At 40.1% G+C, this 16,499-nt stretch overlaps 1 protein-coding gene across 1 annotated transcript in view; it reads right to left on the reverse strand.

Moving 5' to 3' along the window:
- Positions 1-16,054, reverse strand: part of LOC311149895 (pleckstrin homology domain-containing family G member 4B-like) — a gene marked incomplete at both ends in the record, with an annotated part of 111,410 nt that extends 95,356 nt beyond the window's left edge. The window contains one exon of the mRNA XM_084187129.1: positions 15,941-16,054. Coding sequence (XP_084043255.1) covers positions 15,941-16,054 — 114 coding nt within the window. The remainder of the gene's footprint in view (positions 1-15,940) is intronic.
- Positions 16,055-16,499: the final 445 nt, after the last annotated feature.

Raw genomic sequence — 16,499 nt, forward strand, 5'->3', positions numbered from 1 at the left:
TTTATTTGATTTTAAAACTAAAATGCTTGATTGCATTTCAAATCATGCATGACTCATATGCTGTTTGATGACATGAACGAGTGAATGATTGATTGATACAGTAGCCTATAGAAGTATTGAAATATAGGCCGAAGGAAGTTACTGTATTAAGACTAAACAGGATGTGCTCTTAGAACTACAGCTTGATGTTGGTTATACAAGGCTGCTATACTAAGCTGATTAATGATATTACTTGCAGTGGGGAAAAAAAGTATTTAGTCAGCCACCAATTGTGCAAGTTCTCCCACTTAAAAAGATGAGAGAGGCCTGTAATTTTCATCATAGGTACACGTCAACTATGACAGACAAATTGAGAAAAAAATATCCAGAAAATCACATTGTAGGATTTTTAATGAATTTATTTGCAAATTATGGTGGAAAATAAGTATTTGGTCACCTACAAACAAGCAATATTTCTGGCTCTCACAGACCTGTAACTTCTTCTTTAAGAGGCTCCTCTGTCCTCCACTCGTTACCTGTATTAATGGCACCTGTTTGAACTTGTTATCAATATAAAAGATACCTGTCCACAACCTCAAACAGTCACACTCCAAACTCCACTATGGCCAAGACCAAAGAGCTGTCAAAGGACACCAGAAACAAAATTGTAATAATAATAATAATAATAATATGCCATTTAGCAGACGCTTTTATCCAAAGCGACATACAGTCATGCGTGCATACATTTTGGGTGGTCCCGGGGATTGAACCCACTACCTTGGCGTTACAAGCGCCGTGCTCTACCAGCTGAGCTACAGAGGACCACACCAGGCTGGGAAGACTGAATCTGCAATAGGTAAGCAGCTTGGTTTGAAGAAATCAACTGTGGGGGCAATTATTAGGAAATGGAAGACATACAAGACCACTGATAATCTCCCTCGATCTGGAGCTCCACGCAAGATCTCACCCCGTGGGGTCAAAATGATCACAAGAACGGTGAGCAAAAATCCCAGAACCACACGGGGGGACCTAGTGAATGACCTGCAGAGAGCTGGGACCAAAGTAACAAAGCCTACCATCAGTAACACACTACGCCGCCAGGGACTCAAATCCTGCAGTGCGAGACGTGTCCCCCTGCTTAAGCCAGTACATGTCCAGGCCCGTCTGAAGTTTGCTAGAGTGCAGTTGGATGATCCAGAAGAGGATTGGGAGAATGTCATATGGTCAGATGAAACCAAAATATAACTTTTTGGTAAAAACTCAACTCGTCGTGTTTGGAGGACAAAGAATGCTGAGTTGCATCCAAAGAACACCAAACCTACTGTGAAGCATGGGGGTGGAAACATCATGCTTTGGGGCTGTTTTTCTGCAAAGGGACCAAGACGACTGATCCGTGTAAAGGAAAGAATGAATGGGGCCATGTATTGTGAGATTTTGAGTGAAAACCTCCTTCCATCAGCAAGGGCATTGAAGATGAAACGTGGCTGGGTCTTTCAGCATGACAATGATCCCAAACACACCGCCCGGGCAACGAAGGAGTGGCTTCGTAAGAAGCATTTCAAGGTCCTGGAGTGGCCTAGCCAGTCTCCAAATCTCAACCCCATAGAAAATCTTTGGAGGGAGTTGAAAGTCCGTGTTGCCCAGCGACAGCCCCAAAACATCACTGCTCTAGAGGAGATCTGCATGGAGGAATGGGCCAAAATACCAGCAACAGTGTGTGAAGACCTTGTGAAGACTTACAGAAAACGTTTGACCTGTTTCATTGCCAACAAAGGGTATATAACAAAGTATTGAGAAACTTTTGTTATTGACCAAATACTTATTTTCCACCATCATTTGCAAATAAATTCATAAAAAATCCTACAATGAGATTTTCTGGATTTTTTTCTCTCATTTTGTCTGTCATAGTTGACGTGTACCTATGATGAAAATTACAAGCCTCTCTCATCTTTTTAAGTGGGAGAACTTGCACAATTGGTGGCTGACTAAATACTTTTTTCCCCCACTGTATTATCATAATAATAATAGTAATAATAACAATAAGAAGGAGATCAAGAAAAAGGAGCGTTATTATTATTATTATTATTATTATTATTATTATTATAAATATTATTCTTCAGACAATTTGGAACAGTGTAAACAACACTAAATCAATTATAAATAATACCAGAAGCTGTTCTAGCGGGAAAAAAGTGTAAAGCCTTTACAGCAAAGCAAAGATTAGAAACAGACGAATTTGTGAAATTGTTTACTTGTTGCTGAAGGAATCAGTAGGCTATTAAACAACCACTCAGACAGGCAACAGAAGCAGGATCTGTCTTATTTCTGTAGATATATTGATGATTTATAAAGCCAGGCACATTTAAGAGTTAGGCTATTGATTATAGACCTAATTAAGTGGGGGTTTCCTCTCTCCTCACTTTTCCTAGACGATAAGACAAGGGCTGTTTTCTCATCTCCTCATTCTGCTGCTGCCTCTCAACACCAATATCCTGGTTAACTTTGCTATTATGCACATAGCAAAATGGTCTAGGAAAAGGCACCAATTCAACAGCTCACTGATGTGTTTCAGAACCGTGGACAGCGACCGCTATCCAATGAAGGAGAAAGCGCATTTGTTATAAAATAATATTATTTGTATTAGTGTTGCACCATTGTTCTTATGTAATATAACCAAATACAATAGTGATAGACTGTGCCATCCCCACTGCCTCCACAATGGATCAGTCCAATCAGTGCGAATCAGACAGGTGTCTTGTACACCGTGAGATATATATATATATATTGTTTTGCTACTGCTCAACTAAAGAAATCTCGGTTGACCAACAACGTATCGACCAAACAATCGACCAGTAGACGAAATAGGGTCAGCCCTACTGTACACTGTACTGCATGATTGTTGCGGGTTTACTAACACGTTAGTTCTAGTAAATCAAATCAAATCAAATTTTATTGGCCACATGCGCCGAATACAACAGGTGCAGACATTACAGTGAAATGCTTACTAACAGCCCTTAACCAACAGTGCATTTATTTTAAATAAAAAAGTAAAATAAAACAACAACAAAAAAGTGTTGAGAAAAAAAGAGCAGAAGTAAAATAAAATAACAATAGGGAGGCTATATATACAGGGGGGTACCGGTGCAGAGTCAATGTGTGGGGGCACCGGCTAGTTGAGGTAGTTGAAGTAATATGTACATGTGGGTAGAGTTAAAGTGACTATGCATAAATAATTAACAGAGTAGCAGCAGCGTAAAAAGATGGGGTGGGGGGGCAGTGCAAATAGTCCGGGTAGCCATGATTAGCTGTTCAGGAGTCTTATGGCTTGGGGGTAGAAGCTGTTGAGAAGTCTTTTGGACCTAGACTTGGCACTCCGGTACCGCTTGCCGTGCGGTAGCAGAGAGAACAGTCTATGACTAGGGTGGCTGGAGTCTTTGACAATTTTGAGGGCCTTCCTCTGACACCGCCTGGCATAGAGGTCCTGGATGGCAGGAAGCTTGGCCCCAGTGATGTACTGGGCCGTACGCACTACCCTCTGTAGTGCCTTGCGGTCGGAGGCCAAGCAGTTGCCATACCAGGCGGTGATGCAACCAGTCAGGATGCTCTCGATGGTGCAGCTGTAGAATTTTTTGAGGATCTGAGGACCCATGCCGAATCTTTTCAGTCTCCTGAGGGGGAATAGGCTTTGTCGTGCCCTCTTCACGACTGTCTTGGTGTGTTTGGACCATGATAGTTTGTTGGTGATGTGGACACCAAGGAACTTGAAGCTCTCAACCTGTTCCACTACAGCCCTGTCGATGAGAATGGGGGCGTGCTCAGTCCTCTTTTTTTCCTGTAGTCCACAATCATGTCCTTTGTCTTGGTCACGTTGAGGGAGAGGTTGTTATCCTGGCACCACACGGCCAGGTCTCTGACCTCCTCCCTATAGGCTGTCTCATCGTTGTCGGTGATCAGGCCTACCACTGTTGTGTCGTCAGCAAACTTAATGATGGTGTTGGAGTCGTGCCTGGCCATGCAGTCATGGGTGAACAGGGAGTACAGGAGGGGACTGAGCACGCACCCCTGAGGGGCCCCCGTGTTGAGGATCAGTAGTAGCTATGTTGACTATGATGTTAGCTAATATGGTGACAATGATTTAGGCTGTGTGTAGCTGTTATGATGAGTTTCTGGTATTGAGAAGTTCATGATGCAAGAGACACAGATGGAGATTTAATTCAGACATTATTTAATGGTTACAATAATGGATTCAATGACAGGCGGTACGGACGTAGCCTCTTGTCATATGAATGACTTCCATACAAAATCTCAGTTTATATAATGCTCTCCGAGCTGCTTCTTGATATTATCTGCCAACCATCATTGAGTGTCACTCATCTACCACAATAGCATCCCCATACTTGGTATTGTGTCACCCTAGCCAGGCCATTCCCTCACGTACACCTTCTAAGATGATCACAAGTGGCCCCCAATCTATCTTGGCACGCAGACCTTCTGTCTCTCACCAGTGACCTCTATAACACATGGCGTGTCCTTGTCCTCTCTCCTACATGCAGCTTAGGAGTTTACCAACATTAAGAATCAAAAGTCATTATAACAATCCCTCATTTTCTTTATTTTTGTTGTTGCAAGAAGAAATCCATTAATATAACATTAATTGAACCAAACAAACCAAACATACAAATGATTCTTGACAATTTGAAGTTACATAGAGATTATAATATATCCAAATTAATATATCTCAATAAAAATAATGTTGGTCTTCTTCCAAGTTCCTTCAGAGGAACCCCAAGCTTTTCTATGGTCACTTGGGGCGCTATCTGATCGACTGAGGAAGTCTTGTTTCCACATCTTCAATCCTGTAAACCCTAAATTCCACATGATACAGTTCCAACTTAACATTCCCCATTCCTCAATCAACATTATCATTAAGATGATATAGATGAAGAATTAGTACTCTTAATACCTTCCTGTACTCTCTTGATATAAAAACAGGAGAAAATCAGTTGATAGCTTCGATTGGCTGTTGTACACCGGTTGCAGGTAGAAGTGGTGCTGTATAGGAACGTCTTCAATGCCTCTTATGTTCATCTTCAGCCGGTTCAAAGATTGTTTCTTTTTTAGGTTCACACCATTCTAGGCCAAATTATCCCTGCTATGCATCAAGACACCGTCTGTATTTACCTCAATAGAAGACAGAACAAAACAGTTTAGTTGATTTCATTTCTAATCCAAGAAACCATATAAGCATTGACTATATGACAAATTATTATGTTTTACCAATTATTCTTAAAACCAATTTCTAATATACTTCCCAATTTCAGTTAGGTAAACCCTCCAAATACAGAGAAATGAATGATGTGACAGTCAGGTGATTCTTGAGATTCTGGAAGATCTTGAAGTTTTTGGAGGTCTGTCCCTCCGCTGAGGGAATCAGCCATCACACGTAGCTCATCAGTAGCATTCCCCTTGCCATCGTCTCCCATCACCTGATCCTTGTCAACTCCAGCATCCTCAGCTCCCTCATCTCTAGGTCGTCGGTTTCCTCGTAGTACTCTGTTGCATTGGTTTAGATGATACCAGGTCGATCTCCCCTCTATCCATACATCCGTTGGTGTAGACTGGGTGACGATGTATGGTCCTTTTAGATCTGACCCTTCTACCTTCACTATGGTCTAGGATCATGCAGAGTCCTTCTCCATTTATCAACATCGATCTGTGGAGTGTGTCCTTCTGGCAGCGTACCAATAGGGAAGTTGAGAGTCCCTGCTGCAAAGACACACAGACATAGACACAAAAGAAAACAATGCTCTGCAGTGGCTGTGCCATCTTCCTCCTCTGAGTTAGACTACTCCTACAGTGAGACACCTGGATCTAGGTATCTGTCTCTGTTACTTTCCCCTCCATCGATGTAGCCAGCAACACCTAGTACTGACTTCCCCACCTAGAGTCTGTCCAGCTCTTACTTCTGTAATCCTACTGCCACAAAGCCTCCAGGGTGCAGAAAATGCCCAGATTCTCCTGTTAGGTTGGGCAGAGTTGCCTTCACCCATGGGAAGAAAGTCTTAAGAACATTGTTAGGTGAGACACCATATGCTACTATATCCTGTCTTCATATCAGTCAGTAGAAGCCTTGATATTAGGAAGTGCACATGCTTGCAGCTTGTTGCAGTCCACTAGTTTAATAGACAGGCCTCCTCTACATACTGCCTTATACCACAAATACACTTTCACCTAAAAAATGTAGTCTAACCCATAACACATTAATTACTACTGCTCATATTCTTAACACAATTTGCATATTTACCAAAAAACCTAAATCGAGCATTACTTCCCCCCCTTTGGAAACATGACTCACATCGTGATTCATGCGTTCAAAAACAAAACAACGACATTGTTTGTTAAACTAAAATAATAAATGACATTAAAATGACAACTTTTGATAATACCTTAACTTAATTGTATCGCCTAAAGTAATTAAAGTAATATCAAAATTGACTAGCGCCAGGTGTTCCTCATTCTGGATTAGCTCTCTCACTCTGACCTTATTATGGTCAGAATCATAGATATGACTATTGCCAAATTATAAACTTCTTCATAATTATCAGTATTATAAATTACCCTCAACCCGGTATAATAAATTACCTTAAATTCCTCATCCCATGCCTCTAGGCTTTCCAGTGTGGGTGATCAATTCACACTAGAAAGTCAGGACAGAGTTCAGAGGTCATTCAAACCCTTCAAATAAGTGTTCCATTCTATAGTATAAACTAATCATTAACAACAGTCAAAACATTTCATAAATGTTATGTATCCCAAGCGTACAGTAAGTCCTCATGACATTTCTTCTCAAAAGAAATCACGTGTTTACCCTAAATTTACTCATAAAGCTCCATGTGTGTGCTCATTTAAGACTTATCATCTTTGACCCGTTAAAACCCCCTAAAATCAAAATAACAACTGTATATTACCATTGTAATAGGTGGGTTGTGTTTGGTTATTTGAAAAACCCAATTGGAAAACAACAAACAAAAATAGCCAGGCTTGATTTAATTTGGTAACTCCCTATTACGACCTAATTATAAGACAGACAAATTTTACTAACTGCTCCCCCTAGCCCATAGACTTAGGAAACATCCCAATGAGAGATAAGGAAATCCCAATTTTCCTGGAAGAGAAAGTATACATTTCGTTAACATTCAATTATAATCAGCATTCCAAAAATATTAATTACACCCCAAAATATGATGCATATATACCCTGTCCTATCTCACATCAATAATGGTTTGTTTTAATCTAATTCCTCATAACTACTTCAGAAGAAGATGACATACAATCTCTAAAAATATTAAAACCACTCAAGTTACTCTGAGTTTACAATTAGTATTTTTTATTGATTACCCTACATCCTTTGTAATTCTCACAATGATTATTCAACCCCTAAATCTGCTCCTTTTGATCCCATATCAAATTATCCTAGTATCATTACTTGATCAACAACATAGGAAATATGTTTCCCCTTATATTGTTCCTGTCACCCCACTAAATGTCATATTCTATTCATTCGCCAATATAATCAATTACTCCGCGTAAGGAAGCCATGATATTTTAGGCGTCTATTAAAAAAGTTGTTTGAGACATTGTCTCCTACTTTCCCTTAACATATACTGTAGGGGACTTTCATCAATCCTGGAAAAAAAACTCCCACTCAAAACACATCAGATAATACCACGTTTCATTAAGTTCACTACACCTTCTAATATAAACCTATAACCCCTTTTTGGTAATGTAATCATCTCCACTTGTTGCATTGATGTTTTAAAATAACAACCTATTGTTTAATAACTTCATAACTTACAAAAAGGTTTTACTACTCCATCAGCCTAATAGTAAAAACTGTCTCCCATTGTTCAACGTACCAGAAACAGATTATCGTTTTTAGAATTAATTAACTGTCTGCATAACTCACTGGTGTTTAAACAAACTATAGAATGTAATAATAATAATTACAAATTGTCAAAGAACGTTCCCTATTCAACTATCTAGATATGTGCTCCACATTACCCTCTGCGTCCTTTACATCCCGATATAGCACAGCCAGCCCGACTCTCTTTCACCCAATTTCTAAATCATGGCATTAGTAAATTATATCCACAAACCACTACTACATAATAACATATTTTCATTGACCTTACTATAAATAATTATTTTAATACCAGTCTACTTAAACAATCCAATGCAACATTTCTCATCTTCAAATTAACCTACTTTCTTTTTAACACAGAAAACCCTCTACAATCCCTTTTATCCTCTACCGCTGTCTTTCTATCTTACGGTACTTTAGCAGATGACAAATTATTGTGAAATTATAGTCAAAACAAACAAAACATCTATTCACATGTATGCCACTTTAATTACTATGTTATCCTATGCCGCCATGGGTTGGTAGGACAATCTCTTTCGTATAATCGTATCAATTCAACCAGTGATTCAGGTCAACAGCATCAATGTAACAGTTTTGCTTCCTTCCCTACATGGGCTTGAACCAGGGACCCTCTGAAACATCGACAACAGTCACCCTCGAAGCACCGTTATCCATCGGTCCACAAAATCCGCAGCCCTTTTCAAAGCAAGGCAAACAACTACTTCCAGGTCTCAAAGCAAGCTACGTCACCACTCTAAACGCTACTAGTTCGCACCACTAACTAGCTAGCCCTTTCACACCGGTAACATTCACCCCATTTGACTTCCTCCTTCTTCGCAACAATCATTTATCCGTGTACACCAAACGTAACCCATAATGTCCCTTACTGCTCTCTCACGTTCAGCAAGCCCCAATTGCTAACACCCACAGATCAACACCTAGAAATTCTCCAGACAACAAATAAAAACCATTCTCAAACAGCGTTCTGCATTTACCTCTATCGTAGGATTTAAAAACTAACTTGACAACTTTAACAATCGATTGCTGCCGTAGCTTCATGTTTGATTCAGTTTATCTGTTACTATATTGTGTCAGTAATATTTCTGTAGTGACCTCAGCTACAAGTTCTTATATTCCTCAGTTAATGTTATCTTTCATACTTTGCTTCCTTCCAATACTGCTTCATAATCCCTGGTGTTAAAAAAGAATACTCTATCTATTCTCTTTGTCCCCTTGCTTCACTTCCCGTTAAGATAAGACACTTGCTTCCCTGTGCGTCGTCCCTATACTAATATTATCCCCTATTATCAACTAAGATAATACCAATCCGCCATTACTTGAAGTCATCAGATCTGGTAACTGTCCTTTCTAAGTAGGCTACAAGTACCAAACCAAACACTTGCTGTAGTTGACAAGCATAAATTGAATTTATATCCATATTATCAATATCCAATTAATTGATAGACATTACGCCACCATTCTCAATCGTTTAATCTAGCACACCATTATGCAACCCCTAAAAAATGACTACCTCCAAATCGTCTCGCTATTCCTGTTAAATAAGTGAGTCTTTCCAATTGAACCAAGCACGCTACAAACCTTAAATTCTACATTCTACAACCCTAAATTGGCTTTGTACTATGTTATAAGTTACGTCTATAACTTCCACTCCTTATGGGCAGTTCATTTCTCAAACCTTATCTCTATCATCCTGGCGCCGACGAAGATGGCGGCCTCGCGACTAGCTCTTAGGAAACTTTGCAGTATTTTGTTTTTTTTATGTATTATTTTTTACATTATTAGCTCAGAAAGTGTTTTGCGTCACTACATACAGCCGGGAAAAACTATTGGATATCAGAGCGGCGGTAACTCACCAGCATTACGACCAGGAATACGACTTTCCCGAAGCAGATCCTTTGTTTGCTCTCCCCAGGGCAACTGAACTGATTCCAGCGGCTGACCCAAAACATTGCCGGCGGAGGAGAGGCACTCGGAGCGGCCTGCTGATTCGACTTAGGAGGCGCGCACACCACCGACCGCTTCCAAGTATCCTACTCGCTAATGTTCAATCTTTGGTTAACAAAGTCGACGAACTACGGGCAAGGATTTCTTTCCAGAGAGACATCAAGGCCTGTAACATACTCTGTTTCACGGAAACATCGCTCGAAATCGGTCCAACCAGATGGGTTCTCAGTTCATTGCGCAGACAGGATTAAATATCTCTCTGGGAAGCAGAAGGGCGGAGGTGTGTGTTTCATGATTAACAACTCATGGTGTAATTGTAGTAACATACAGGAACTCGAGTCCTTCTGTTCACCCGACATAGAATATCTCACAATCAAATGCCCACCGTATTATCTCCCAAGATAATTTTCTTCGGTTATAGTCACGGCCGTGTATATCCCCCCTCAAGCCTATACCACGACGGCCCTCAAAGAACTTCACTGGACTTTATGCAAACTGGAAACCACATATCCTGAGGCTGCATTTATTGTAGCCGGGGATTTCAACAAAGAAAATTTGAGGACTAGGCTGCCAAAGTTCTATCAACATATCGACTGTTGTACCTGCGCTGCTAAAATCCTCGACCATTGCTATTCAAACTTCTGGGATGGTTATAAGGCCCTCCCCTGGCCTCCTTTCGGCAAATCTGACCACGACTCCATTTTGCTTATCCCTTCATATAGGCAGAAACTCAAACAGGAAGTACCCGTGCTAAGTCTATTCAACGCTGGTCTGACCAATCGGAATCCACGCTTGTTATGTGAATTATTTAACTAACTATTTCAGTTTCTCTGTGCGTCTCCCAAAAGGTTGTAAGTCTTTTGGGATTTAAGTAACGGCCAGAGTCCCGGTCTGCATAGTCAGAGATATTTATTCATTGAGAATTCTGCCATCACAATTTCAGAGTCCATCTTTTATACTCATACGTCATACAAAAAAAATCCCTCCCCTCTGTAGGCGGGCTGTAGTTTTCCACTCTAAAACTGCTCTACTGACCATCAGTTCACACACACACACACATACACACATACACACATACATACACACACACACACACACACACACACACACACATACACACACACACATCCTACTCCCTGCATTACTCAGTTATTGCCGTTCTCACAATATTCTGCACCATGTTTTCATAACAGTTTCTGCCCTCCCTAAATTGGGAGGCCTCTTTATCTTAGTTTCTCAGTTGTCTTTGTTTTCTGGCCTAACTCTTACTCACATTGCTAAATAGTGGCTCAATGCCATAGCCTTTACTGGTCCTACACTCACACATTTCTAACACATTATACACAGTTTCAGGGTGTAATAATTAGTCATTAATAATTAATCTATCAACGCTTCAAGATTGTTTTGATCACGCGGACTGGGATATGTTCCGGGTAGCTTCCGAAAATAATTTAGACGAATACACTGAAACAGTGACTGAGTTTTTCAGGAAGTGTATAGGTGATGTTGTGCCCACTGTGACTATTAAAACCTACCCTAACCAGAAACCGTGGATAGACGGCAGCATTCGCGCAAATCTAAAAGCGCGAACCACCGCATTCAACCATGGCAGGGTGACTGGAAATATGGCAGAATACAAACAGTGTACCTACTCACTCCGCAAGGCAATTAAACTGGCAAAACATCAGTATAGAGACAAAGTGGAGTCGCAATTCAACAGCTCAGACACAAGACGTATGTGGCAGGGTCCTTGGCGTACACATCATCGACAAACTGAAATGGTCCACCCACGCAGACAGTGTGGTGAAGAAGGCGCAACAGAGCCTCTTCAACCTCAGGAGGCTGAAGAAATTCGGCTTAGCACCTAAAACCCTCACAAACTTTTACAGATGCACAATTGAGAGCATCCTGCCGGGCTGTATCACCGCCTGGTACGGCAACTGCACCGCCCACAACCGCAGGGCTCTCCAGAGGGTGGCGCGGTCTGCCGAACGCATTACCGGGGGCAAACTACCCACCCTCCAAGACACATACAACACCCGATGTCACAGGAAGGCCAAAAAGATCATCAAGGACATCAACCACCCGAGCCACTGCCTGTTCACCCCGCTATCATCCAGAAGGCGAGGTCAGTACAGGTGCATCAAAGCTGGGACCGAGAGAATGAAAAACAGCTTCTATCTCAAGGCCATCAGACTGTTAAATAGCCATCACTAGCACATTAGAGGCTGCTGCTGTCTATTGAAATCACTGGCCACTTTAAGAAATGGAACACTAGTCACTTTAATAATGTTTACATATCTTGCACTACTCATCTCATATGTATATACTGCATTCTATTCTATAATATTCTACTGTATCTTAGTCCATGTCGCTCTGTCATTGCTTGTCCCTACATGTATATATTCCTAAATCCCATTCCTTACTAGTTTTGTGTGTATTGGGTATATGTTGTGAAATTGTTAGATATTACTGCACTGTCGGAGCTAGAAGCACAAGCATTTCGCTACACCCGCTATAACATCTGCTAAACACGTGTATATGACAAATACAATTTGATTCGATTTGATATCAAAGGATCTAACAACGGTACAAACTTAGAAAACCCGTATTCATTATTTCCCACCCATGACGTACGTCTACGTTTGGGTGAGCAAGTTAATACATACATAGCACTCTAATTATGATTTTCTCACTTCTCTAGTAATCGATTACACACATAAACTTCATCCTATTTTCACATCGTCACAAACTCCATATAGAACGTTAGAAACTCCTAGGTACTCACATCAAACAATCTCTTTGTGTTTTATTAACGATCCTCACTCAACACAAATCAACTTCTTCAAACATACTCCCAGCGGAACCAAAAAAACAGACTGTAGTTTCAAGGACACTGACCTTCCTATCATTGGATCCTCACCGGTTCTCTAACCTTCAGGAGACCCCGTCAAAGTCAAGCCTCTCATTAAAACATATACTTCTCCCCTACACTCTAAAATAACCCACGTTCTCCATACCACTCCTTGATATCATATGATGGGCATTGATGTACGGAACCACAATATAATGTTATATCAAAGCTTATTATCCAAACTTATATCAATTTATCATACACATTCATATAATTTATTATGCACCTTTTCAAATTAAAATTACTTTCTGCTCTTTGTTCATAAAATAGCCTGTTGTTCCATATACCTCGATGCCATCTGGTGAACAAAAAATGGTTGCATTGAGTTTACTTAAAAGGTATCTTCCCATGAACGCCATAGTAGTTGTAGCATTTACTATAAATGAATGTTGAAAATTAATATCCTCCTAATCAATTTGTAATGGGAGAGATATAGGATTAATTTGTGGATTTCCACTAATTCCGATAGACTGGACCTTCTGATTACTTAAAGGACACCTTCAATCTTGTTGAATAGATCATCCGGCTTCTCCTCTCCAGGTTTATTCTGGGAATTACGGTGCGGTTGGGCAGGAGTCCAATTTCCTCTCTCTATCTTCCCCGATTATTACCATTCCCCTGCTTCAACGAAAAATTCCATAATTGTATTTGCTAATCTATTGTTTAAATTGACATTTTGGTTTTGTTTGATTATTGTAAATATCATTTTATATTAATTTCCCACACACTCTCTAGTAGATCTAATTTTTTCAATGTTTATTCATCCTGTATGACCCCTAAACTTTCTTTCTGCCGTTTCAAAAGCTCTACCAAACCTTTGTAACCACAATGCCCTGCATTCCTCGCGCCACCGTCTGACCTCAAAGTTATCTGTTTTAGCTATAGGAAACATGTATGTTGACCTGATTTTAGGAATAGCCCATTTGGACTGACTCTTTTCATAAAGTAGATTATGTTGCTCCATTACCAAATTACGTAATGTCTTAACTGACTTTTCCTCCTTCCTAATTATATTTACCAGCCATTGGGCACTCATTAAATTCCATACTTTATACACCTCTTTCATATAATCTAAATCCCATTTCGGTTTGCTTATGGCTGTATTATCAATTATATACTTTTGCGCTACTTTTAATTTATCCCTTTTAAAACTACCGTCTTGAGGATAGTCATTATCTGTCCATGCTGACCTATCACTAAGATATGGTTCCACATAGAAAAACCCTAATTTAATTAACATCCATTTGCACATTGTCTGATTTACATTACTTTACAAGAGACTTGTTCTATTTGCGGATTTGTCTGTAATAATTTAGTCATTTCCTGTCTCTCTCTTCGAGGTAAATTAAGCTCTGATTTACTCTTAATGGTGACTGTTTTTCCAGATACTGGTCTACTACGCTGGCCATTCGTTACTGCTATTAGTTCATGCAATATTAGTAATCAAATACTTCAATCAAATCCCCACCTTGATCTTTATTTAACATTTTGTTTGCCTATTTTGTCTTTGGTGCTATGATTCAACAGGTTCACTTGTATCTGCTTTGAGTCTTTCACAAAAAAAACATTCTCTCCTAACCAAGGTATTCAAATCTAATGATGACACAACACATCAAAGGTCCATAACCTATTTCTTTAATTCTCTTTCTTTACCAAGGTATTCAAATGATGATACAACACATCAGATAATTCATTCAATGACTTATTTCATGACGATACAACACATCAAAATACTTATTTCATGATGATACTGCACATCAAAATAGTTATTTCATGACTTATTTCATGATGATACAACACATCTCTCTAAGTCCTACACCCACTCCTGTATTCTCTTTTGTCTTTGTACTCATTACTCTTAACACACCCTGTTTTGAATCATAGCACCATGTCATTGTCTAATTTGATATTCCTCCTTACATCCCTTCTACACAACTCAACACCACTCATCGTCCCCCTTTAAAAATATTGTATTTTAAACGTTCGTTCCAGCTCAGCTTTACCACAGATAAGCAGAATTTAACATAATCAAAAAAATGAAAGTCTGCTTACATGTTAGTTCGGCTGTAAACTGCATCCTTTTAGTGACGCCAATCTGTTATGAGGAGTTTCTGGTATCAAGAAGTTCATGATGCAAGAGAGTATGGGACACAGATGGAGAGTTAATTCAGACATTATTTAATGGTTACAATAATGGATTCAATGACAGGCGGTACGGACATAGCCTCTTGTCATATGAATGACTTCCATACAAAATCTCTCAGTTTATATAATGCTCTCCGAGCTGCTTCTTGATATTATCTGCCAACCAACATTGAGTGTCACTCATCTACCACAATAGCATCCCCATACTTGGTATTGTGTCACCCTAGCCAGGCCATTCCCTCACGTACACCTTCTAAGATTATCACAAGTGGCCCCCAATCTATCTTGGCACACAGACCTTCTGTCTCTCACCAGTGACCTCTATAACTCATGGCGTGTCCTTGTCCTCTCTTCTACATGCAGCTTAGGAGTTTACCAACATTAAGAATCTTGTATCAAAAGTCATTATAACAGTAGCGGTTAGCGGTTATGGTAGGTTTGGCTTGGAAAAGTCCATAAGCGAAGGGAAAATGTCAGAGGTGGGGACCATGTACATGCGAGAAGGAATTATACAATGGGCAAAGTGATCATTCTGTTTGTATGTGGCTGCTATGAAAGTGAACTGTGTGTGCGGGTGATCAGGGGTGTATTCATTCCGCGGATTCTGTTGAAAAACGTTTCTTAAGCGGAACGAAATGGGAATAAACATACCTGAATTTGTCCAATAGAAATTCTCTTTTGCAACTGTTTGGACTAATGATTTCACCCTAGATCAGCTAGATGCAGGCAAGAGTGTGCAAGGCGGTATTGAATGTGTCACTGTCTGTCACCTTGATTACTCTAATTTCTCTCAACCTGTGCACCTACGTTGTAAACCTTCATTAGTAGGCTAGGTTGTAGCAACCTCATGATGGGTATAGGGAAAATTTGAGTATCATTTAGTAGCCTAAACCTATCGATGTTACACTGAGCTGGGTGAATGGAATATGAATGACAGTCATCCAATACGCTGTAATAGAAATAAGGCCATGCCCCCAACCAAAAAAAAAAACTCCCTAATATTAAACGCCACTAACCGCCACTGTACTGGTGGTAGAGCTGATGGCAGAGCTGTATGTCCCATCCACCCGCTTCAGGATGTCTTTCTCTCTGTGGTGCTTGGCCAGAAGCCCATCAACGGCAGCTCTCATGGGCACTGTCCATCGGTGGTCAGCACAGGGAGAAGCTGTCAGAAGCAGAGATGTGCTTGGCAGATCTGAAGGAGAGGCACAATGTTATTTTAATGAGAGTTTAGTCCACTTGACAATTCAAGAGAATTCAATCTTCATGCTAATAATCGGTACAACATGAGACGGCTAGCAATACAGTACAAATAGATTAAAACATAATATGGAATATAATACAAATACAGATAATGTACATGGTGAAAATGTCAAACTGATATATAATGGGGGCACAAAGGTAGCCTAGCGGTTAAGAGCTTGGGCCAATAACTGAAAAGTCGCTGGTTTGAATTGCTGAGCTAACTAGGTGAAAAATCTGATGTGTTCTTGAGCAAGGCACTTACTGAGCAAGGCACAATCCTATTTGCTCTGGATAAGAGTGTCTGCTAAATTACTAAAATGTCAATGTAAA

This window comes from Coregonus lavaretus (genome assembly GCF_964263955.1).
Source record: "Coregonus lavaretus genome assembly, chromosome: 22".
NCBI lineage: Eukaryota > Metazoa > Chordata > Actinopteri > Salmoniformes > Salmonidae > Coregonus > Coregonus lavaretus.